Here is a 23,995-nt window from a genome sequence, read left to right as displayed (position 1 = left end):
TCCTTTTTTATGTAGGAATCTGCAACTTGCTGGAAAGTTAAGTTCCTGTTTTGATAAAAATTAATTAATACAGTAACTAGAATGAGTTTGCCTTTGCTAATGTTTCCCTCAGCCATGCCTTGGTGCACATCTGCTTCTGGCACATTGTTAGCTCGCATGTTGATGCTAATGGACTCAGAAATTTTATGCTCTACACTGTGCTGCTGTGTTAGCATTCAGACTCCCTGAACAAACATGGAGCTTCTGAGGCATGTCAAACTGAAATGAAGAAATAGTATTTAAAGCAAAACAGCAATTTTGGTCGGTATGCTCCAAAATAGCATATTGAAATCCAAAACCAAAATAAATTAAGTCTCCAAACTAAATTCCGTTGTGATTTACCATTCAAAATGTAGTGTGTGCCAACACCTTAACATATACCTGAAATTCTGCAGTGTTCATGTGTTCAATTAATAAAGAATAATTACAACAGCTCAAGGATTTCAAATACAAAAAAATTACCTCAAGGGGACAAATTGTATGCCACTTACTCAAGAGTTACTCAACATCGTTTGCTGTCAAACTAATCCATAGTGCTGCATTTTTTCCCTAGTAACTTTGAATCTAAAACTTTCCCTCTAAAGCTAGCGGAAAAACAGAATTGTACTATATGCAGTTCCTGGCTAATACTGGATACAATTTTCTGCTTAGGCACAAAAAATGAAATCACTTCTGTAGTGATTTATATTATTTTCTCTTTCCAAATAAAAAAAAAAAATCTCTTCTGGGATCACAGCAAGGGAAAAATAGTGTGGAAGAGAATATAATCAGAATGAATTAAAACAGGTGAAGGAGAAGTACTTGATTCATTGTTGAGGAGTACTGTGATGAGCCTAAAATTGCATAAACGATAATGTGAAAATCCATCAGCCTCTTTATTCCTTCCAGTGCTCAGTAAGAAGTGCTCAGTTTGCTTTGGGATTATAGAAGATAAGGAAGACTTCTTCCTGAAAATGGAATAGATATTGGATGTCAAGTTACGTGAAAAAAATAGTATTTGAACCACCTGAGACTGTGCATACAGATTTATTGTGGCAAAATAAATAAATAAATAAATTCCTTTTATTATACAAAACAGAAACTCAACTGAAATATTGAAACATTCTGATACGAATTGCTTTGCAAAGCTTTTTGGGTACTGTTGATAAACTTTGATACTATATTTCTAATCATCGTATCCTATATTAATCTGTTGTGGACAGCTCAAACTTAAATTCTCACTTAATGTAACAGTAACATTTCGAGAAACATTTGGGAAATATTAAAATAGTGTTAATTTAACAGTTAAAAAGAAGAGTGTATTATAGATTTTTTTTGTATGTGCATGTGATATAAATGCTTTTGGTGTTAGGATCTTCAGACTTCTAGACCACATTACTGGAATACAGGAAATTATTGATATAATGGGAATTTACTTTTAAAAATAACTTATATACCATTCCCAAGACAGACTCGGGATTCATTTAATTTAGTTTCATAGCTAAATGCTGTTTATCAATAGTGCTTTGATTTCAGCTTTCATATGCGTTTTCCCAGACTTTATTAACTGTCAGATATAACACAGTGAACAAAAGCTGTATTGTTAATTCATATGGTGAATACTGTGTTCAGTGAATTTAGATCTTGGCTATTAACTGCTCTGAAGATGAAAACTAAATCCTCAGTTGCAGCAAACCCGCTATAGACCATACTATGGGCAGTGGGAGGGAGGAGGCAGTTGGGAGATCATGGCCTGAACCATAAAGGGGTGATTAGCTAAATTTTACACCATGTTGGCGCTGATGATAGTGTTGTTGTAATCCAGCTGGCAAGTGACAAATGCATTATTTTGGCCTACCTGGCATGAAAAGCAAGGTTTTCTGCTGAATGGTGATAGAAGAGGTGATAGAAGAAGGCACCTCAGACTGAAATGGTACATGGCCATCCAAGATCAATAAGAAGTCAATCTGACAAATGAAGACAATGTGTATTTTTGTTGCAGTGGGGGTAGGAGAGGGAAATGAAGATATAGCTAAATAGTTAAGGAGTTCTCCTTTTCAAGAAACTTTACTTCAGTCTTTCCACAGCTCAGCCTAAGCTTCTTCCCCTTCAAAACCTGATCATTTTTATTGCATTTAACACTCTTTTTGACTGGTATAGAGTTATATTCTTTCTATTAGCTAGTTCGCTGCTCTGTTTTAGATTTCATATTAAAATAGTGGTGACAACACGCCAATGGTTTAGTTGTTGCTGAGCAGTGCTTACATGAGTCAAGAACCTTTTTGCTTCTTCTGCTGCTCTGCCAGTGAGTAGATGGGAGGAGACACAGCGAGGACAGCAGACCCATACTGACCAAAGGGATGTCCCATACCATATGGCATTGTGCTCAGCAATAACAGCTGGAGGAAAGAAGGAGGAAGATGGCATGGTCAGATTTATGGTGTTTGTCTTCAGAAGTAACTATTAAGTGTAGTGAGCCCTGCTTTCCTGGAAACTGCTGAACAACTGCCTGCCAATGGCAAGTAGTGGATGAATTCGTTACCTTACGCTGCCTGCACATGCAGCTTTTGCTCTACCTATTAAAAGTGCCTTTAACTCAACTCATGAGTTTTTTCCCTTATACCCTCCTCATTCTCTTCCTCATCCCACTGGGGGGGAGGGAGAAAGTGGCTTTGTGGTGCTGAGATGCCTATGGGAGTTAAACCACAACACATTTAAATCTTAAATATTTAAATATTTGTCTTAAATATTTATTAAACAATGTGAATGAGTTATGTCTTCTGCTTTATGTAGACCATTTCAAGTAGCAATTATAGACTTTGCTTTTGTGATCTAATGAGAGTTTTTGCTATTGTGAGTTTCCTAGTGCTACTTAATTATATGAGTTCAGAATTAATATCTCCCATACTGGTCTTTTAATTGGATGGAACATAGGCACGTATGTTCCTGATGGTGTTTCTCTTTAGCAATTACATTAAAAGTTTATTTGATGACAGCAGTAGAATGATTATATTAAATACAAGTTGAAATAGTTGTGTCTACTTGTATTATACAAAACAATTTACAAAATATGCCCTAACCTGATAGCAGATTTACTGCTATACAATAAAAGAGATTGTTGTTATAAAAACTCATTGAAAAATCAGGCAGATGAACCATTAACTGTGTACATTTAGCTAATGAAAATGGAAAGCAAGAATCTCCTAACTGATTCATAATCATTTGAGTTGAAGGCTCATAAGCTGTGATGTGATAGATAAAAAGGTCACCAATTAAGTTTTTGTGCATGGTGGAAAAATTATGGAGATGTGTTTGACATAGTGACAAAAAAAACAACTCACCACCACCACCAAAAACAACAAAGCCCACAACACAATGCTTGTGTGATATTCACTTGTATTTTGGATGATTTTTTCAGTCTGAGGTGCTTCTATTAAATTAGGTTATCAGCAGTTCAAAGAGTATAGTAAAGTAGTTTTCAAATGAGACATGAATGCGTGGTAGGTACTTTGTGTAATGAGAGCATAGCCTCACTAATATGCAGTAACTAGAGTAGTTTCATAATCTTCTAGTAACTGATAATTTAGAGAAGAGCGTTTTATCTTTCTCTGTTCAGTGATAGCACATGGAAACTTAGTATCTGAGTATTTTTTGCCTTAGTATGAAGTGTTAACCTGTGCAGAAGCATATGACTTGCTGGAACTCAGGGAGGCAATTTAATGTTTATCCTACAGTACCACAGTTATACCATGCTGTATACTCTGTAAAGAAATTGTACCAAGCATATACAATACATGTATATGACTCAAAACTTTCAAAACATCAGATTTTGGGTGTGGACTGTTATGTAACCACTTGTGGTTACATACCACTTGTGTACATAAATAACTGGTCTGAACAAATTCTTTAGTCTGAGATTGTTAGTGTTTAGAGGATTAAACTTTAAAAAAAAAATAAAAAAAAAATAGAGAATAAGAGTGCCAAATGTGAGAAAACAGTAGGTAGTGCTAATTTTTTTCAAGTTGAAAACCAAATCCAGGGATTTTAAAGTAAATGAAAATTAATAAATAAAATTTAATGATTTGACTATATACATTGGTAATTTTTTTAGAGCTTACTGTTTGCATATTTACAGGAGTGGGAAAATAACATGTCCTTAGTGCAAACACAGATGACCATTGGAATTTTCTTCACAAGACAGTAAAGCACATAGTCCTCCCTGATGAAAAGTTACCTGTTTATGTATACTGAGCTATTTGAGTTTTTTTTTGGTTGAGGTTCCTTCCCATCCTCCTAGCTTTCTGGATTTGGGAAAGAATTTCATATAGACTGTTTAAAATGGGAGTAGATCTTCCACATCCCACCTGGTCTACAAGAAGGCTGCGAAACAGACTTTGGCAAACTTTGCTTCTTTAGTTTGGAAGACGGTGGATTGTTACAAGACTTATAGAAACAGAGTGCATCCTTGACAAAGTGATAGAAAATGTGGGAGTTAGCAGTTGAGGTTTCATTTATTAATACACATGGTTTATCGAGATTGCAAAGTAAGGTACAATGTGTGTCTTCTTCTCTCAATGGCACAAAAGGTAATGTTGTTGATGGGAAGTTTCAGGCTTGCTGTTTGTAGTGACAGGCTACATAGCTGTGTGAAAAAGTAGGCTGGGGCAACATGTTTGGTAAGGATAAATGATACTAGTTATTCCCTCCACTCCTGTTATTTTCATTTACAACCAGCTGTAAAAGAGGTCAGTTTTTACCTTATCAGAAATTCTGTGAATTCATGTCTTCAACTAGTACATCTGAAACATCCTTTGAAAGTTCACCCACTAAAAATGACAGTGTCAGCTCAATACTGAGAGATTTCAAAAAAAATTGTTGGCTATTACTTACAAAAACTTTTGCTGCAGATTGAAAACTAAGTGCTTCTTGAATTTAATATGTAGTTTACACAAAAGAGAAGGACAGTCTTAAAGCATGCTTGAAAGGAACTCAATTATTTGTCTGAACTCATTAAAGCAAAGACGGTAATGATAACCATTTTTATGGAAAACATGAACTTGCTTTTTAGTAAAGGTGAAATAGCATTTCAACAGACTATTAGGAACTTGGTAAAAGTTTCATCATACAAAGTAAGCTGCAGTGCACAAAGAATGGAAAAGAAGCTTATTTATTTAGAATAGGTGAGTCACATTGCACATTACACAACTGCTAGCTTTCTTTCAAACTGTGTTAATTTTCTGTTTGCCAGTTTGAAGTAATGGAAATCAATATTCATCTTTGACATTACAGTATATTTACATAATAATTTGTCATTAATCATACCATTCGACAAATCCACATCAACTCAAAATGATGAAAAATCAGGCAATAACTTCAAGATTAATTTTTCCTTTTTTTTTTTTTCTTTTTCTCTTTTAGAACTGGGTAGAAAAATCAAAGAGACAGAAACTACTGTCAGATACCCTTGACCTTTCAGAGCTATTTCATCCAGACACATTTCTCAATGCCTTACGCCAGGAGACTGCAAGGTGAGGGAAAAATAATCTACCTACTTATGTGTACAAATGTGCCATTACTCCACATCATGAGGATGGTTACCTTATTTTCAGGACACATACCCAATAAATCATGTCAATTACTGTCATTAGTCATCTCTATTTTATCACTTGCACTGAAGTAGAATAGTTAAGAGTTTCTTGTTTAAGTGCTTATTATTATTATTATTTTTAAATAGATAAAATTCATAATGTATTTTTCTTCAGAGTAATCCATGATATGGTACACACTGAAAATACATTGGTTTTGTTTTGTATTTTATTTTCTGTGGTTATATGTCTCTAAGATTTACTGTATATGTGTTTCCCTTGCAGAGTAATGAGCTGTTCAGTAGACAGTCTTAAATTTACAGCATCATGGAAAGGGCGAATACAGGAAGGCAAACTCCAAGTGAAGGTATTGTGTTTAGCAGTATTTATCTTTTTCATTTGCTCCTAAATGTTTTGCATATAATAATAATTAAAAAAAAAAAAAGATTATTAGAGGTATTGTATTACTGAGATATTTTATTAGTAGTCCAAGTTGTAGTCGTAGTCCTAGTCCAAGTCATCTGTCTATAAACTTTCTGGAAGAGTGAACTATAAATATATAGCGATATAGTGGTGTATCAGGAATACAAAGGCTTGTTAATTGTAGACAGCTACAAAAATGGTAGTACAAAAATTCTGTAGTAAATTCTGCAGAGAAGAAAGGGGGTTATATTTTTATCCCTCCTTAGTCAGATTGCTTATTTAAAATTTCAGAATTAAAATTATTCTTGCTCCATTATCTTCACCGGCCTCTTATATAAAATTGAAGGTGATACTACATTAGCTAATATCTGTTGTCCGGAAAGTAGTTAAAAGAGTTGTGGCACATAGCAACGGGAAATACATATAGAAGTTTAAGTCAAAGGCCATGTCTCAGCAACTCTTGAATCACTGAAATGAGACTTTTCAGGAAGTAAACAGAACAAAGTGAACTATGATATGACTAGCTTTAGATATGACAAAGTTCCAACGATTTGTTAATGAACACTTAAGGCTACAGCCAGCAGCTATAAAGTCATTACTGATTGCATAGACAGCAAGGTACAGATGAATCCTCAAATGATTAGTTTAGCTTCTTAGCATTTCAGATGTCACTGTCATTTTGGCTAAATCCAAATCTCTTTGCACCTGTTTTATGCTTAAATTTGTAGGGAATTTTGAGTATTGATTCCAGTGGATATGTTGGGCCCATGATAATACCGCTCAAAGAGATATGTTCAGCACAGAATCATAGAATCAATCACAGAATGGTTTGGGCTGGAAGAGACCTTAAAGATCATTCAGTTCCAACCCTCCTGCCATGGGCAGGGACACCTCCCACCAGACCAGGTTGCTCAAAGCCCCATCCAGCCTGGCCTTGAACACGTCCACAGATGGGGCATCCACAGCTTCTCTGGGCAACCTATGCTGGTGCCTCACCACCCTCCAAGTCAAGAATTTCTTTTTATATCTAATATAAATTTACCCTCTTTTAGTTTAAAACCATCACTCCTTGTCCTATCACTACACTCCCTGACAAAGAGTCCCTCCCCAGCTTTGGTGTAGGCCCCTTTTAGCTACTGGAAGGCTGCTGTAAGGTCTTCCTGGAGCTTTCTCTTCTCCAGGCTGAACAACCCCGACTCCCTCAGCCTGTCTTCATAGGGGAGGTTCTCCAGCCCCATGATCATCTTCATGATCCTCCTCTGGATTTGTTTTAATACATCCATGTCCTTCTTCTTCTGGAGGTCCCAGAGCTGAATGATGTACTCCAGGTGGGGCCTCGTGAGAGCAGACTAGAGGGGGAGAAGCAAGTCCCTTGACCTGATGGCCATGCTTCCTTTGATGCAGCCCAGGATACAGTTGGCTTTCGGGCTGCCATTATACATTACTGGCTCACATAGTGCTTTTCATGAACCACAACCCCAGGTCCTTCTCCTCAGAAATGCTCTCCGTCCATTCTCCACCCAGCCTGTATTTGTGCTTGGGATTGCCCTGACAGATGCAGGACCTTGCACTTGGCCTTGTTGAACTCATGCCTCTCAAGCCTGTCCAGGTTCCTCTGGATGGCATCCCTTCCCTCCAGCATGTCGACAGCACCACACAGTTTGGTGTTACCAGCAAACTTGCGGAGGGTGCACTCGATCCCATTGTCCATGTCACCAACAAAAATGTTAAACAGCACCAGTCACAATACTGACCCCTGAGAAACCCCACTTGTTGGTGAACTGATGTTCACTTGGACACTGAGACCACAACTCTTTGAGTGCAACCATCCAGCCAATTCTTTACCCACCAAGTGATCCATCCATCAAATCCATGTCTTTTCAACACAGAGACAAGGATATTGTGGGGGACAGTGTCAAATGCTTTGCACAAGTCCAGGTAAATGATGTCCATTGCTCTTCCTCTATCCACGAATGCTGTAACCCCATTGTAGAAGTCCTCCAGATTTGCTCCACACAATATGCACGACAAAAATAAAAGAAACACAAAAGCTACAGCTGCATTCTTTTCAGAAAGATGAGTGAATAATGCAGGACTCTCATCTTGTGACTATGTACTGATGTACTGCTACAGCAGAGTTCTGTGGGATTAGGAGAGAGAAAGCAAGTGGCAGGACTCCTTGTCTAGTCTGATAATGCAGGCAGATGCAAGACTGTGGGAGATATCAGAGTTCTCAGTCAGCTGCTGACACTATACAGAATTATTAATACAAAATGCATGAGAATTTCATGTTTCTAAAATATTAAGGGATTGTACATCCAGCAAAGATAACTGTAATTATCTAATCTGTCCTTTATCCAGTACAGTCTTTTCAACATTTTCAAATTATTTCCTGTTGACACTGGGAAATATCACTTAGAAAATGAATCATTGCTTTAGTAATAATAATGGTTGTTTACCTCATTTAATGAGAATCAAACAGGCACCTACAACTTGTGGATAAATAAACCAAGAGACTTTCAGGGTACTCTATCTCCCTATAAGTCTGACAGCCTTCCAATCACATGTTTTGCAGTTCCACATTCACCCAAGACTTCTAAGTCCATAGAAGTGAGCAAAAATTGAATTTTGTTTTTCAGACCATTTATTCTAGGTTAATTTACAACTGCAGATCCCAGAAGCTTGGACTTTTTCAAAATCATCCTTCCACCTTTGACAAATGTCAGAAGTCAATGTCAACAACATTCATATCTAGGTGTATTGAAGGTTATCATTTTTTTAATGTGTAAATTTATATGGCACTTTTTTAGAAATACTAGTAAAGTAAGAATCCTGTCAGTGTTGCTTGTTCTGAGTATTTTCCTTTCCCCAGTAAGAGCTATGTTCATTGAATCTGTACTATTATGTATTCATCAATATCTTCACTGCTACATCGAATCTTTGATGTACAAAAGGGTGTTGGGACCCTTTGCCATGCTGAACATTCCTTTCCATGAATCTTTTCTCACATGGACATGAAAAACTGGGAACAAACTTTTGCATTAGTAAAGCTAAATTCTAAGCATCTTATTTATTTAAAGTGTGCTGTAATGAAGGCAGAAGAATGTCAGTGATACAGAAAAATCATCCTCTGAAACGTGTCTCCTTTGCTAAGGATCCTCTGAATTACACATTAAGCTTGGTTCACATAAGCAATATGAATTTTAATCCTTCTAAAATTAGTGTTGTTTATACAGTTTCAAGATTTCAGGCTAATCTTACAGAATGGGAAGCTCTATTTTGGAACATGGACTCAAAAAGTACAATTCAGACAGCAGAATACATCAGTCCTTGAACACATGCTGTAGTGCGGTAGCTGGGGCCCTATTATATCCCATCCGTTTAGATGCTTAAATCAGAAATTTTAATTTATCAGCTGTATTTTGTCAAGGAAAGGACGTGTACCAATTCAGGTCTTAGAGTAGCTAAACCACTTTCATGAAATAACCATCTTTCTCCTCCGACAGGAAAAAGAATGCAATTGTGGTGGTCCTGCCACAGTAATTTTGGTCATTTGCCTGAAATTAAATTTTTTTTTTTTTTTTAAATCCCTGCCACATTTTGGAAGTTTAAGTAAACAGGTATCAAGGAGACATAGGGTTTAGGAAAGAGCTATTTTAAGACTTTCCAGACTTAAGCTTATACATTGTTGTTATTAGAAGCACAATTTAGCTACTTTAATAAAGATTATATCACTGTATAAAAGCAACAGTGCTGATTAAGATGATCTCTTCTAGTACACAGGACTTTAATGTAGTAAGAAAAGGTGTAACAAAATAGCAGGAATGGTTTTTCAGGAAATTCCAACTAGAATAAATGTACAGCTTTTTACAGAGCGCAATTCACCAATACAAACATTTACATAGGACTCAAATAGAATAAAACGTGCAATCACAACAGGATGTTTTGTCCTGTGAAGGCAAGGTGGAAAGTGTTAGCAAAAAGTGGTGTCTACTTTTGCTAGCTTAGGCTATGTATGGTCTAGTTAAATACATGTGATCCTCAATGGATCCCCAAAATGGGCCACAAATTTGACACTGTGTATCTCAGCCATACACTTTACTGTTATTCCCTCATTTGATAGCCTTCTTACCACAGACAGGACTGCTAAGAATTTTATCCCATTTAGAAAATTCAGTTAATAAGCAAAAGAAAATCTGTTTCCATTTTGGCTCCGTGCAGAATATAAAAAATAAATGCAAAATGTTTCCTGGCATCCTATAGTGTATGCATCTATAAATGTAAATAGTTAATAGTGTATGGACATAGACATACTTTCATGTCTGCATAAAAAAATGTTTTTTGTTACCTTTGGGAATTTTCCTCTCATTCTGATTTACCATTTCAGTTCAGAACCTGCCTGATTATACAGCTGTCTGTCTGTAAGATAAACGCAGATATACCCAATCCTGCTGTTTTTCTTCCTCTTGGTACCTGTCAGATGTTCAGATGATACTATTGAAGTAGTATGAACTCGAATTTGTTTCTCTTTCTTAAGTCATTCTATTATATGAAAATATAAACCAGGAAGGCTGGTTAATACTCAAGGATCCCCTCCTCCAAACTCAGGAGTGATGTGTCCCAGCAAAGAGGAAGTTGGTGTGGTGGTTTTACTGTGCTGGGCAGCTAAACACCACAACCGCTCTCTCACTCCCCCTCCTTTAGATGAGGAGGGGGAGAAGTAAAGCAAAGAACAACTCACGGGTTGAGATAAGGATAATTTAATTAAATGGAAATAATAATAATAATTAAAGAGAGATTATTATGAACTAAACAATTTAACTAAAGGGAAAAAAAGGGAAAGGAGAAAAGGGAGGGGGAAAGGGAAAAAAAGAAAAAAGGGAGGAAAATAAACAAATAAAACAAATAAAACAAGTGAAGGCTATGTGGAAGTGCAGAGGAAAGAAATTACTCTCTACTTCCCACAAATGAGCGATGATTGACCACGTCCTTGAAGCAGGGCCTCAACGCACATAGCTGGCGTTTGGGAGGAGGACCAACGTTTTCACGAGAGCCCACCCCTCCCCTCTTCTTCCTGTTTCCACCTTTTATTGCTGAGTGTGACATCATATGGTATTGAATATCCCTTTGGTTGGTTTAGGTCAGCTGCCCTGGTGATGTTTCTATTCTCACTTTTTGCCCACCCCCTAGGAGGTTTAGAGAGAGGCCCGATGCTGTGCCAGCACTGCTCAGCAGTAGACACAACACTGGTGTGATAACACTGCTGTTCCAGCTACAAGTGCTGAGCTCAGCACTGTATGGGCTGCTGCAGGGAAAGTTAACATTCCAGCCAGACCCAGTACAGTTGGGCAAAAATACCAGGAGACCTGCATGGATGAACAAGGAGCTCCTGACCAAGCTTAAACTGAAAAAGAAGGCCTGTAGACAGTGGAAGCATGGACAGATAGCCTGGGATGGATACAGAGACAATGCCCAAGTAGCCAGGAATCAGGTTAGGAAAGCCAAAGCCCGTTTAGAGTTGAATTTGGCCAGGAACATCAAGGGCAATAAGAAAGTGTTCTATAGGTACATTGGTGATAAAAGACTGAGGAAATTGTGCGCCCTCCCTGGAAGGAAATGGGAGACCTGGTCACCTGAGACATAGAGAAGGCTGAGGTAATTAATGACTATTTTGCTTCAGTCTTCACTGGCTAGAGCTCCAGCCGCATGGCGTGGACCCCAGAAGGCAAAGGCAGGGACTGGAAGAATGATGAACCACCCAGAGTAGAAGGTCAGGCTCAAAACATGCTAAGGAACCTGAAGGTGCACAAGTTGACAGGACCTCATTAGACACCTCTGTGGGTCCTAAAGGAACTGGTGGGTGTAGTTGTCAAGCCACCGTCCATGATATATGAGAAGTCATGGCAGTCTGGTGAAGTTCCTGCTGTCTGGAAATGGGGACCCCCCCCTTTTTAAAAAGGGAAAAAAGGAAGACACAGGGAACTACAGGCTTTTATTGTCTTCAATTATAAAAATTTTTGTGGCCTGAAATTTGTCTTGATTAGGAAAAGAAGGTGGAAATCTCACTACGATCTGTTGTATTGGGCTTTCATGGCAAGGTTTTGGTAGCAGGTTGGCTGCAGAGGTGGCCTCTGTGAGCAGAGCCCAGCAGTTGCCCCAGATCAGATCAGAGCCAGCTCCAGATGGCTCCAAAAGGGACCTGACACTGGCCAGAGCAGAGCCATGAGCAACACTGGATGGGCCTCTGGGAGAGCAGATAGAAGGAAGGGGAAATCTGCTGTGCTACAGCAACTGGAAGAGAGGGGTGAGAGCTGAGAGAGCAGCAGCCCTGCAGCCCCCAAGGGGAGTGCAGCAGGAGGGCAGGAGGTGCTCCAGGCACAAGGCAGCACAAGTTCCCTTGCGGCCCGTGGAGAGGCCCCTGGTGGAGCAGGCTGTCCCCCTGCAGCCCATGGGTCCCACATGGAGCGGATCTCCACGCTGCAGCCCCCCCATGGGTGGAGGAGCCCCTGGTGGAGCAGGTGGATGTGGCCTGGAGGAGGCTGTGGCCCATGGAGAGCCCCCGCAGGAGCAGGCCCCGGGCCGGAGCTGCAGCCCGTGGAGAGGAGCCCACGCAGGAGCAGGGGGTCTGGGGGGAGCTGCCGCCCACCCGTGGGGGACCCGTGCTGGAGCAGTTTGGGACTGGGGGATGGACCCTGTGGTACAGAACCATGTGGGAGCAGTTCTTGAAGAGCTGCAGCCTGTGGGCAGCCCCCGCAGGCTCAGTTCAGGAAGGACGGCATCCATGGGAGGGACCCCATGGGGAGCAGGGGCAGAGAGAGACCGTGAGGGAATGGTGGAGACGAAGCGCCAGGGACTGACCGCAGCCCTATTGCCCGTTCTTCTGTGCTACCTGGGGGGAGGAGGTAGAAAAGGATGGATGGAGGAAAGGTGTTTTTAGTTTGCTTTTAGTTTCTAACTGCTCTAGTAATCTGACAGACTAATATATCAAACCTGATATTAATGTATCGGTATTAATTTAGATGATAGTTTAGAGGTATGATGCAGAGTAGATCCCTCTTAGTAGGATGTGCTGAATATTTTATTTAGAATCATCTGCATGAAATTACACCTTCTTTAACATCACTTATGGTTACTTTAACAAAAGGTACTGAGAATGTGTATCTGTTCCAGTATAATTGATGTGCAAATACCTCTTTTATTTTCTGTGTGCACTGATTGCTCTATCGTACAAAAGCAGGTATTCATTCCTTTTGATACTAGAATCTCATTTTCTGTCATTGTGAAAAAAAATGAAAGAAAAAAGACACATGATAAAAGACTTTCTGGGTAGTAAATGCTAGGAGCTCGGATATGGATTAATATAAATAATGAAAAACAAAAATGCGTTGTGAGAATACCATATTCAAATACATAACATCAGCATTAATATCAAAGCTGTGCTCTTAGCAATTGTCAGAAATACTATTACAGGGCTTCCTGAGAGGTCTTTTTTTACAGTATACCTCCATCTGGAATATCAGGAAATTCATGATACAAGCCTGGAGAGGTAATGGACTAAAAATATGACTTCCTGAACTCTGCAGTAGTCTGTATAATTTCATGGGAATTTGCGGCATTAAATATTAAGGAAAAAAATAATTTTGTGGAATTTGAAGTTTTTGAAACTTTGTATCAGCACACTTTCTACAAATGTATTTTAAAGAATTATCTGTTTCATGTAACAGCCTGATTCAAAACTAAACTAGCACTAATAGTTGCAAATGCCAATTACGTTATCTTTTTGAGAATTAAAACTTTTAAAATCATGGTCAACTCTAAGCCATTGCTCCAAACTGGACTGCAAAAATACTACGCATGCTAATTGTAGATACTGCGAAATCCAGGTACTTCATAGTAGTTGTAGTTTCTCTACACCATTTATCATAGAAAAGGGAACGTGACTATGGGTGTACTCAGCCAACCGGTATCTGAAAATGCATTGTTCCAGTATTTTTTCTTTCCGATAGCTTTTAATATTGAATCAAAGTCAAAGTTTTGGTCTTCAGCTTCAAAGGAGTTTCTATGATTGGTTGAAACTTTCCAAGAGATCAAGCTGTGTTATTTTACATAACTACAATGTCAAAGGAACTGCCAATATCAAGAGAAGAAATGTGTGTGCTACAGAAAGAGATTTTTCAATAGGCGACCCAATTCTACAGAAATCTCTTTTAGAGATGTTCAGGATGACCAGACCTTTGAACACACTAACAATAAATTGTAAAACCTCTTCATCAGACCATTCTTCCCTCAATAACTGCCAAACACACATATTTATCAAACTAACGTCCATAACCAAACTTCCTGCAGAATGCATGAAGGACAGAAAGAAAAAACATGAGAGATGAATCTTTCTAATACTTTTATGATAGGGATAAATAAGTGCTTTGAAAGCAGTCAATCAGAAGTGTAGTTAGATAAAGCGTATTCTAGGAATTGTGCATATGATAAAGTGAGGCCTTAGGTATCAAGGTTAACAACAGGGAGCAGTAGGAAGAAGTCTGTGGCAAATCTCAGTATAATCATTAGTACAATATTGTTCCTTTTGTGCCTTTATAATGTTTTCCTTCATGTTCTTTGTCCTTGCAACACAGAAGAGGTTGTACTGGAATGTACATAGGCTATCATTAAAGACTATTGACACCCAAACTGCCTTTTTTTCTAGATAAAGGCAGCCTTTTCCAGCCTTTCTGCGTGGAGAGGTTTTGATTTTGAAAGGAAATGGTACAAAATACCAAATGTTAACACTACCTTAAAAGTGACAGACCTGAAAATCTTAGGGAAGATTCAAAGGAAAGGTCACAAGGAACTTGGCAGGAGAAGGGAGAGGAGAGTCACACTTTCACGAAGAAGAAAAGATCTTAAGCTTTTGACAAGAGGTTGAAGGGAGGAAAAAATGTTTTTGCAGTTCCAAACAGAATGTCTGAAAAATTGAATTCATTTCAGTGAGGCCTTGTTATAACACTCGTAGAAGTTAATGAAGATAGAGAAGAAGTCATACTGCTGTGGGCTTGCCTCTTGTGATTCTTAAGAGTCAGGTTTGCCACAGTTTTGAAAGCTTTACTGTGAATCTTATTCCGTGTGTAGCGCATGTTACTTCAAAGGATGTTACTGCAGTCACTATCTTGCCCAAGGACCAAACAAAGCTTTTTTTCCTATTGCTTTTTTAAATGCATTTGCAAATGTTAGAATATGTATATACATGTGTATATATCCTGTACATTGTAAGGAAGAGCCCTCGGCCCAGAGTTAAAACACAAGTTTAAAGAAGCAAGTTTCTGAAGTAAAGACTGCATTAGTCTAACTACCATCAAGAGAACAACTATTTATTAAAAATGCAGAATGTATTCTTAGTTACTGTACAGTTAGTAGAGTATTGACATAAAACAAAACCAAGAAATAACACCCATCACTTGGGAGGAAGACATTGCCTTTGAAGCATGACAGTTAACCCTCATTGTATTACTGTTTATCTGCAATTTCTGTGTCGAATAAATAATTTTAGAACACCGTAGTTACCTAACTAAAGTATTTTCACTGCATCTTGTCTACTCCTGGCTTTCATTGTAACATCACACATCTGTGCCATGTACACTTCTAAAAATTCTAGCAGGGGAAAATGGATTAGAAAATGATAGTTTTCTCTATTTCTTGTCTGTTGTTTTGGTTATACAGTGACTCATCCAGTTTCCAATAGCATTGTATAGCCTAGTTCCAGCACCACTTCATGATCGTTGTATTTGGTGAAAGCCTGCTTCATTTTTATTTTTTATTTTTTATTGTATTTAATACAGGACTTTAATATGATATTACAAAAGACAAGCAATTTTCAGATGTAGGTTCCATTAGACATATGCTCTAGTTTTAGGTTTAGCTTTTTGAAAAGCTGCATGAAAGTTATTACTGAGTTAAATCTTACTAGTACTAAAATTGAAGTTACCACATTAGCAGGCCAAAATGATTATTACTGTTATTTATACTGGCAAACTATTATTATTTGTACTAGCAAAATAAAATGGTGAACAGGTATGGTTTTTTTGTTTATTTTTTTTAAGAAATCCAAAATAGATATCATTGTCATTAATTTATTCAGGACTTCAGTTAAAAAAAAAAAAAAGAATTAGTTCAGAGTCTGAAAATACTTGTTTATTAAAAGTAAGCACTTTAAAATCTTTAAAATATGTTACATTTAAAGCATTGCACAGTTACTTATATAAATGTTTCTTAATTATTTCTTTTTTTCAATTAATGCTTTAACTAAGAAATCTTGAATTGTAATAAATAACATTTTCTCTCATATTATTTGAATATTATTTATTTCCCTCTGCAAAACTGTGCAATAGTTCATTGCATTCTTTGAAAGCTGTGCTCAGACTTCCAAGCAGGAAGTCATGCTTATTTCAGTGATTGTTCTTTTCTTATTCTTAACATGGTAATAATTGTGGACTTGGCTGTTGCTATCATATTTCCATTAATCTAATGCCAGGCTACTGCAGTTTCATAAGTGATGACATTTACAGGTATTTTTCTCTAGCATTTCAAAGAATGTGAATCCAAATCAGAGGAAGTTCACACCGAAGCATGATGCAGATTGAGCCTTTAAATCATGTTTCCTATTCTCACACATGACGTTACAATAATTGCCTTCCTGTTATTTAAAAATTTGGTCACAGTAAAAAGGATTGTTGTTTATTGAAGCACAGTGTAATCATTACTAACGTTTCAAGTCTTTTATATATGTTTCAATATTTCATATTTCCATGGCAGATCAGTGGCTTACAAATGGAAGGCTGCAGTTTCGATGGAAATCGACTTTCAGAAAATCTGCATGATTCTCCCAGTGTGTCATCTGTTCTCCCTTGTTACATGGCCTGGATTCCACAGGTACTAAATTATTAAAAGCCCTAAACTTTCAAGACCCATAATTTGCTTTTCTCTGTGTAGTAGCTTTTTAGAATGACATTGCTGACCTGTTTTTTCCCTCATCCTAAAATAAAAATCTGTATATTTAATAAGTTACTTCTTTTATGTAAAACAAGAACTTATTACCACTTTGTCAATATTTTTTATTTTTATTGTGCAGATTAAAACAAAACTTTATTTCAGTCATACTTTTTTCTTTTTAAAGAATTTTAACATTTTCAAAAATGTATTTACTAAATGTATACGTGAGTTTGGGAGAGTATATCTAGGTAGAGTATATTTTCTTAGCATTTTAAACATAGTACTAAGACATAACAGCAATAAAGAGTCAGAGAACAGAATGTGGTCTGTAACCAAAGAAAGCCTTTCCCCTGTTTACACTGATATAAAAAAATGCAAACACTTGGAGGACTATGTAAGATGAAAATTAAGCAATCCAAACAGTAAAAGTTGTTACTGCTTCTATTCTCTAATTATAATAGCAGTCTTCAATAAATAAAGGAAAAAGTTATGTAGAACTTCTTCAAGAATATATAGCATTACAATTTCATATACTTACATTCTTAAAAGAAAACTTTTTGTAGAATTCATCTCATCTATACTTAGAGAATCACAGAATGGTTGAGGTGGGAAGGGACCTCTGGAGGCCTTCTGTTCCAACCCCTGCGCCATCAGGGACACCCAGAGCAGGTTGCCCAGGACCATGTCCAGGCAGATTTTGATGATCTCCAAGGAGGGGACCCTGCAGCCTCTCTGGGCAACTTGTGCCAGGGCTCCCTCACCCACACAACTGTGTAAAAGTTACTTACCCATGTGACTTAGTTACCTTAGGCTCCTGTTTGGTCTCAGAAAAAGACGGGCATCACAGGAAGTTCATTCTATCATAAAGTACCTGGGATGAATCTCATTAGATGATAATGCTAGGTTTGGTCAGAATGTTAAATAAAAAAGCTCACTGGACTCCAGTAGTTGACTTTTCAGTTAGAATTAGCTTGGTAATTATAAAAAAAAAAATGATGATGATATTGAGATTTATAGTATCTAGTAATAGATATGTAGGGAGCTCCATTGCTAGTACACTGCTGTATCTCTACAATTATTTTTTTTTTTTGTTCTCACTGTTATTTCCAGCACTGTAAACACGGCATTCCTTGCTAGTACAGCATTGGAAGTATAACAGTCAAGATTTAGCCTGAGAACACACAAGTAGATACTAGCCAACGTCTGCATTACTGCTTCCAGCTTTGATGGCAAAGACTGGATTTTTTTTTTGTTGTTTGTTTTGTTTTGTTTTTTTTTTAAAAAAAGAAACACACACAGACAAAAACCAGCAACCTGACTCAGTGATGGGAGGGAGAAGATGGCAATATACTTTAAGTGGTAACAGCAAATGTTTATCTTATGCTCACTGAAGATGAGGATTATAAGTAACCCTATCTTTTTTTTTTTTTTTGAAAAGCATTTAGCTTCTGTTAGAGATAAAACAGATTCCTAAAGTGTTTTTCTGAATAAAAGTCAATATTCTTCAGACTTCAAAGGTATTATGTGGCAGTAACAGAGATCTGCCTGTAACGATGTACAAGTGAGATCAGTAATTAGAGAATGATGCTGCTTCCAATGTACTTCATACTTGAAAAGAATAGCAGCTGAAGTTTTTGTGTTGGAAAAAAATGTTTGATTTTTTTTTTTTTACAACAGAAGCCAATACTTGTCAACTGCCCGGATTTTAAATATAATGTGTCTCTAAGGAAAGTATTTCTGATTTCTATGCCCTTTAGTTGTTTTGCTATAGGCTTCGCAGTAGGAATTGACCATGATCAAACATCATGCTTTCAAACAGAAAGGTAGATCTGGGGCATCATTCTGTACTTCCCCTGATCTCATTATCCTCTCCATAGGAGAAGAGTATGAAGTAGAACATGCTATCTTATGGTTTGTTCCCCATATGGAATTCTCTTATGGAATCTAGTGAGCAAAAATCTGTGTATTTATAAAGCAACACTTTCAGATCATTTTCAACCAAACTAAAACAATGTGAACTGTCTGAAATAATAAAATAAAAATAATGGTCTGCAGGATTTCTCTGATATACCTCTCCAGAAAAAGGCTCAAAATGCTAAAATGTTAAAAACGGAGTATTTTAAGCAATAACATAATACTTATTAAATTGTGAGGGCCTTTTCTGGTTTTAATTCATGGATTGATCCCAAGCTGTAATGGACTAAATAGGATAAAAATGTGTGAGGCAGTCTAGACAAAGCACATTTTGGAGTGTATGTAAGGAAAGGACATATGGATTTGTGGTTCATAAAGCCTTTCACAGAATGGCTTTAACCCTCAAATAATGTGATTCTGTAAAACATCAGTGGAATTGAGAAAAGCGTGTGAGCAGCTACTTCAACACAAAAAGGGTGTAAAAAGAAGTCTTGCCAACTTCGGGCTTCCCAGCTTTGGCTGTACTTAAAGACCATTCTCTGGCTGACATTTTCTTCTCAAATTTGCCAGTATTTTGTCTTTCTCTGTAGTGTTAACCAAGGGATAAATGTGGTAAGGTTTTAAACACTAGTGTTCAAAAGACAAGGGAACTTGATTTTCAAAAGGAACAACAAAACCCTTCAGAAATGGCTTAACACTTAACATGCAAGGCAAAGTGCTCGAAACAGTCATTGTTTGCATGTCTCCTTTTTCTGTTTCTAGTTATTTTCTAATAATAGAGCTTAACTAACTTGCATTTGATGTAATTTGCATTAAAAAAAGCAACTAATTTTTATGTCAGATTCCTTTATGAGACATGTGCTACTTTATTGATCGATTCTTGAAAACATTTTCACAATTTCCTGTTGACAAGAAGGGAAATCTTGATTGTTGAGGAAAACATGCTTAATATATATGAATTGAATGAAACCTTGCATTACTTATACAAAATAAGTGCATGATGGGTTGAAACCTGAGTTACATGCTGTAGGAAGTCTAGTCAGTCTTTGAACTCAGTTCTATAATCATGCAGAGGTACAATGACCTATGCAAAGCCTGAGGAGGAAATTACGTCCAAGGTGCACACACTTCGTAGTACAGAAAGTGGAGAGGAACTGGAATTGTTCTCAGGAGTGCAGTATCAGGGTACAGACTGAGAGGTAACACTGTGGCTCCAACTGATGTCCTTCCAAAAGTAGTGTTTACAGCATAGCTGTAGTCTCTGTAGCAGCAGTGCTGTTAATACTGTGCAGTAGTAAAGTACATGCACAGGAGAATACAAAATTATAAATGAACTCAGCCAAAATGTTCAAATCTGAATGCTTAAATTTAACTTGAAAATTTCCTGTTTAGTCACTTAATGGATACAACCTGTTCCCCAGAAGTGCCAAAGAACCCCAGCTGCAACTGTGATCAGTGTTGGTATGAAAGGAATTAAAAAAAAAAAAGAGAGAAATTTCTACACATGCATCTGTGTCTTGAAGAGCAAAAATTATATGGAAAGGATTGGGGAATTGGTGCTTTTTATTTTTATTTAAAGTCCTTGTCTGACTGAATCGTGGTTAATACTTTTAGTTTCCCTCTGAGGCTCTGATGTAAGGTACAGTAGCTCTGTATCAGATGATAATTTCTTTTTATGTGGATTATTTTTTTTTAAAAATCATTTTTAAACACGGAAGGTAGCTTGGGAAGACTGGCTTAAGATTTTTTTGGTGCAGCTCTTGAAGTATCCCACTTGAAGTAGCTTAGGTGTAGATCACACCTGGGGCTGCATTGCAGGAGGAGCAGCAGGGCTTGCCAAGACCACTGGTGCCCCAGAACTGCCCCGGCAGTACAGCACTGGTGCTGCTGAGCAGCTTCTACCCCCTGGAAACTGTTCCCTTGTCTCTGCTTTGCAGAAGCTTATGACATGTAATTTTTCTTTTATTTTTTATTTTTGGCTGAATGAAGATTTTGATATGCAATTTAAAATATCACTCCTGTTAGATACATTCTTCTGTTTTCAGTTTAATGAACTGGAGAGCAAACTTAAGAGGCTTAGTTACAGAGTAGTCTAGTGAATTTTCTAGTCTCTGCTTTGTTAATAATCCTTCTCCTTTGTAGCCTGGACCAAGGGTTGTGTATCAAAGGCTGCTGTGTCTAGACTTTATCTTAGGATCCAACTTTGGATACCACATCACTGAAAATTACTCTTTTCTCATGTTTTGTTCTCCAAGTGATAACTAAGTGCTGGTTTATTGACAGGATGCATACGGTCCATATTCTCCTGAGGAATGTATAACTTTACCAGTCTACACTAGCATGGAGAGAGACCGTGTGGTGACAAATATTGATGTACCTTGTGGAGGAAACCAAGACAGGTGGATTCAATGTGGAGCTGCTTTATTCTTAAAAAATCAGTAATCTGAATATGCATTAAAGTAACTCTTGAAGTTAAGAATTGTTTAAACATTTCAGTTGTTTGTTTTTAAAAAAATCCTTTAGTTACATTGCTTATAGATTTTTAAAGCAACAGTTCATAAAACTCTACTTGAATGGAATGTCATTGTATCTTTATGAGATATTGTAAATATTAAAACAGCACTACTAAGCAAGCTGTTAATTTGGTTTATTTCTTTAGACTGCAATGTAATGTATTTCTTTCTCAGAATTGTTGTAATCTGCACTGTTTTACCCGGTACAGTCCCATAAATATTTTATATAAATGCAAAGCCAGTGTTTTTGATCATTTTTTCATGATACTTTCTGAACTGTTATTATTCTTACCAACCTGTAATAATTCTTAAACCCCATTTAATAAAAGCATATGATAAAACTTACCTGTTCTAATTGAAATTGAATGTTTTACTTGAATATAAAAATGAGAATAAATATTTCATTCTGTTTTAATGGTGTTTTACTTCTAATGCTATTTCTTTGTGTTGGTAGTAAATAACAGAGGCTTCATAAACTTTATGTGAAGTTACAGACTCAGATTATCATCATGGGTGTTATCTAGGAGTTATTGAAAAAAAAAAAATCGTTTTATGAAACTGCACTAAGTTCCAGTAAGAATGTGCACATAAATTAACAAGTTAGGCAATGCCATCGATGATCAAAAGAGGTTTTCACTCAGTTGTTAGGTGATTAACAGAGGGATATAATCATGCTCTTGGTTTGTGATGTGAAAGACCCCTGAAGAATGGTAAAGTCTCAACATAAGAATAGAAGGTGTCTAATTTTTAACTGCAGCTACAGAATGATTTCATGAAGATACTTTTGGAAGGCAATAACATGAAAACACTTTTTTATTTTGCTTGGAAAACAAAATATATGTCTTGGCTCTGACACTTCTGATTTTGTATTTTGTTTTTTATGTAGCATTTAAATTAAAACTGTATTTCACTTGCATGCTATCTTTCACTAGTGGTTTGAAGGAGGGAGAAGGAAGGCAGTGAAAGAGTTGGCTGTATGTCCAGGTTAGCTTCCCAAAGAAAGTCTTTTTCTCTGTCTATTCTATTGTTTTTCCCTTAAATTTGGTCTTTTTTCTCCTAATTGAAGATCAATTAATCTGATGCCCAATTTAACTCTCCTCCAAATAAAAAGATGTTCTAAAATAATTTGTTACAAGTGCACATACATTTCTAAAATTTAATCCAATCTAACAACAGAATAGATTTCCTTGCAGCTTTTCAGATAATTCTTTTGATTATTGAATATAGATAAATTGAATATGAAGAATAAAATGTAGCAAATTTAGAAAATACTTGTCTGTTAAGAAAATTTTGGAAAAAAATGATGATGTTTCCAACAGATCAGAAATCACTCTATTTTTTGGAGCGTGTACCTGCCCCGAAAATTCTGTCGTACTAAGTTTTCTTGGTAAAACATCACTGGGAGAGGAAATAAGTTTTAGTGAGGGAGACTGTGCTTTCAATTCACTTAAAGCTGAGGATCTATTGGCTGTTGCTAGTGTTTTTTTTTTTGTTTGTTTGTTTGTTTTTGTTTTGTTTTGTTTTGTTTGTTTGTTTGTTTTTTTACAGATTGAGAAATACTGCTATTCAGATAACTACCTAACATATGGCAAAGATGTCTGGAAAATAAAAGTCAATGATTTAAGCTACCTAGCAGAGAAAGTGGAGATCAGAAATGTAGTAGGTGGTTTTGATAACCTCTCTTGCTTGTTATAGGAAAGAAAATATACTGTGGTGGGATGTAGAAACCCTGAAAGAAAAACATCAGTAGGATATTCTGGGGAATTATTATTATTATTCCTATATGCAGCTGTACATGTTATTTAGACACGCTTGTTTCAAGTCTCCTTGTTTTATATATTTAGTCAGGAAAACTTTTATTAGTATATAGATAACTGATCCTGTCACATAAAGCAGATAGAAAAGAAGCTCTTCTAGGCCTACCACACTATTTATATTTTGTGATGACAAACTAATTGAGTTTCTTGCCGTTAACTGACCAGTATCCTACCTCCTTAGAACTGGCCTGCTCTTTACCTGTTATATCTATGAGCACCTACTGCACAAGATTTAGAACTACAGAATGTTTCTCAGCTCACACCAAGACTTTTCAGAGACAATCATCAATGCCCTTCTGTCAGTGACCTCTTTCTGTGAGCAGAAAATACTGTTAGTCACCTTGATTAAATCTCCTTTTGATTTCTTCACATCTTGTTTTTGAGCTCTTTGATATTACCTAAACAAACTGTTTACTTGCTTATGCTCATTCTGAGTCTTTCCGTGAGTGACAGGAGATAAATTCTTAATGTAGACACACTGTCTAAGTCACAGAAGGCAAAGGCAGGGACTGGGAGATTGAAGAACTGCATGGTGTAGGAGAAGATCAGGTTCAAGACTGTCTAAGGCACCTGAAGGTGCACAAGTTCACAGGACCTGATGAGATGCATCCGAGGGTCATGAGGGAACTGGCGGATTAAGTTGTATCCTGGTTTTGGCTAGGATAGAGTCATTTTTCCTCCTGGTAGCTAGCATGGTGCTGTGTTTTGGATTTAATATGAGAATAATGCTGATGACACAGGGATG

The 23,995-nt window shown here is 37.0% G+C and overlaps 1 protein-coding gene across 2 annotated transcripts in view; it reads left to right on the top strand.

The window, feature by feature from the left end:
- The window catches only part of DYNC2H1 (dynein cytoplasmic 2 heavy chain 1), a 164,647-nt gene extending 142,799 nt beyond the window's left edge, over window positions 1-21,848 (top strand). For both annotated transcript variants that reach the window (XM_038175934.2, XM_038175931.2), the window contains exons 86-89: window positions 5,437-5,546; window positions 5,889-5,970; window positions 16,830-16,946; window positions 21,204-21,848. In XM_038175934.2, the coding sequence (XP_038031862.1) occupies window positions 5,437-5,546; window positions 5,889-5,970; window positions 16,830-16,946; window positions 21,204-21,362 (468 nt within the window). In that variant the 3' untranslated portion in view covers window positions 21,363-21,848. The remainder of the gene's footprint in view (window positions 1-5,436; window positions 5,547-5,888; window positions 5,971-16,829; window positions 16,947-21,203) is intronic.
- Window positions 21,849-23,995: the final 2,147 nt, after the last annotated feature.

Source organism: Anas platyrhynchos, chromosome 1 (genome assembly GCF_047663525.1).
Source record: "Anas platyrhynchos isolate ZD024472 breed Pekin duck chromosome 1, IASCAAS_PekinDuck_T2T, whole genome shotgun sequence".
Taxonomy (NCBI): Eukaryota; Metazoa; Chordata; class Aves; order Anseriformes; family Anatidae; genus Anas; species Anas platyrhynchos.
Note: the sequence above shows the minus strand (reverse complement) of the source record. Positions and strands in the feature narration are given on the sequence as shown.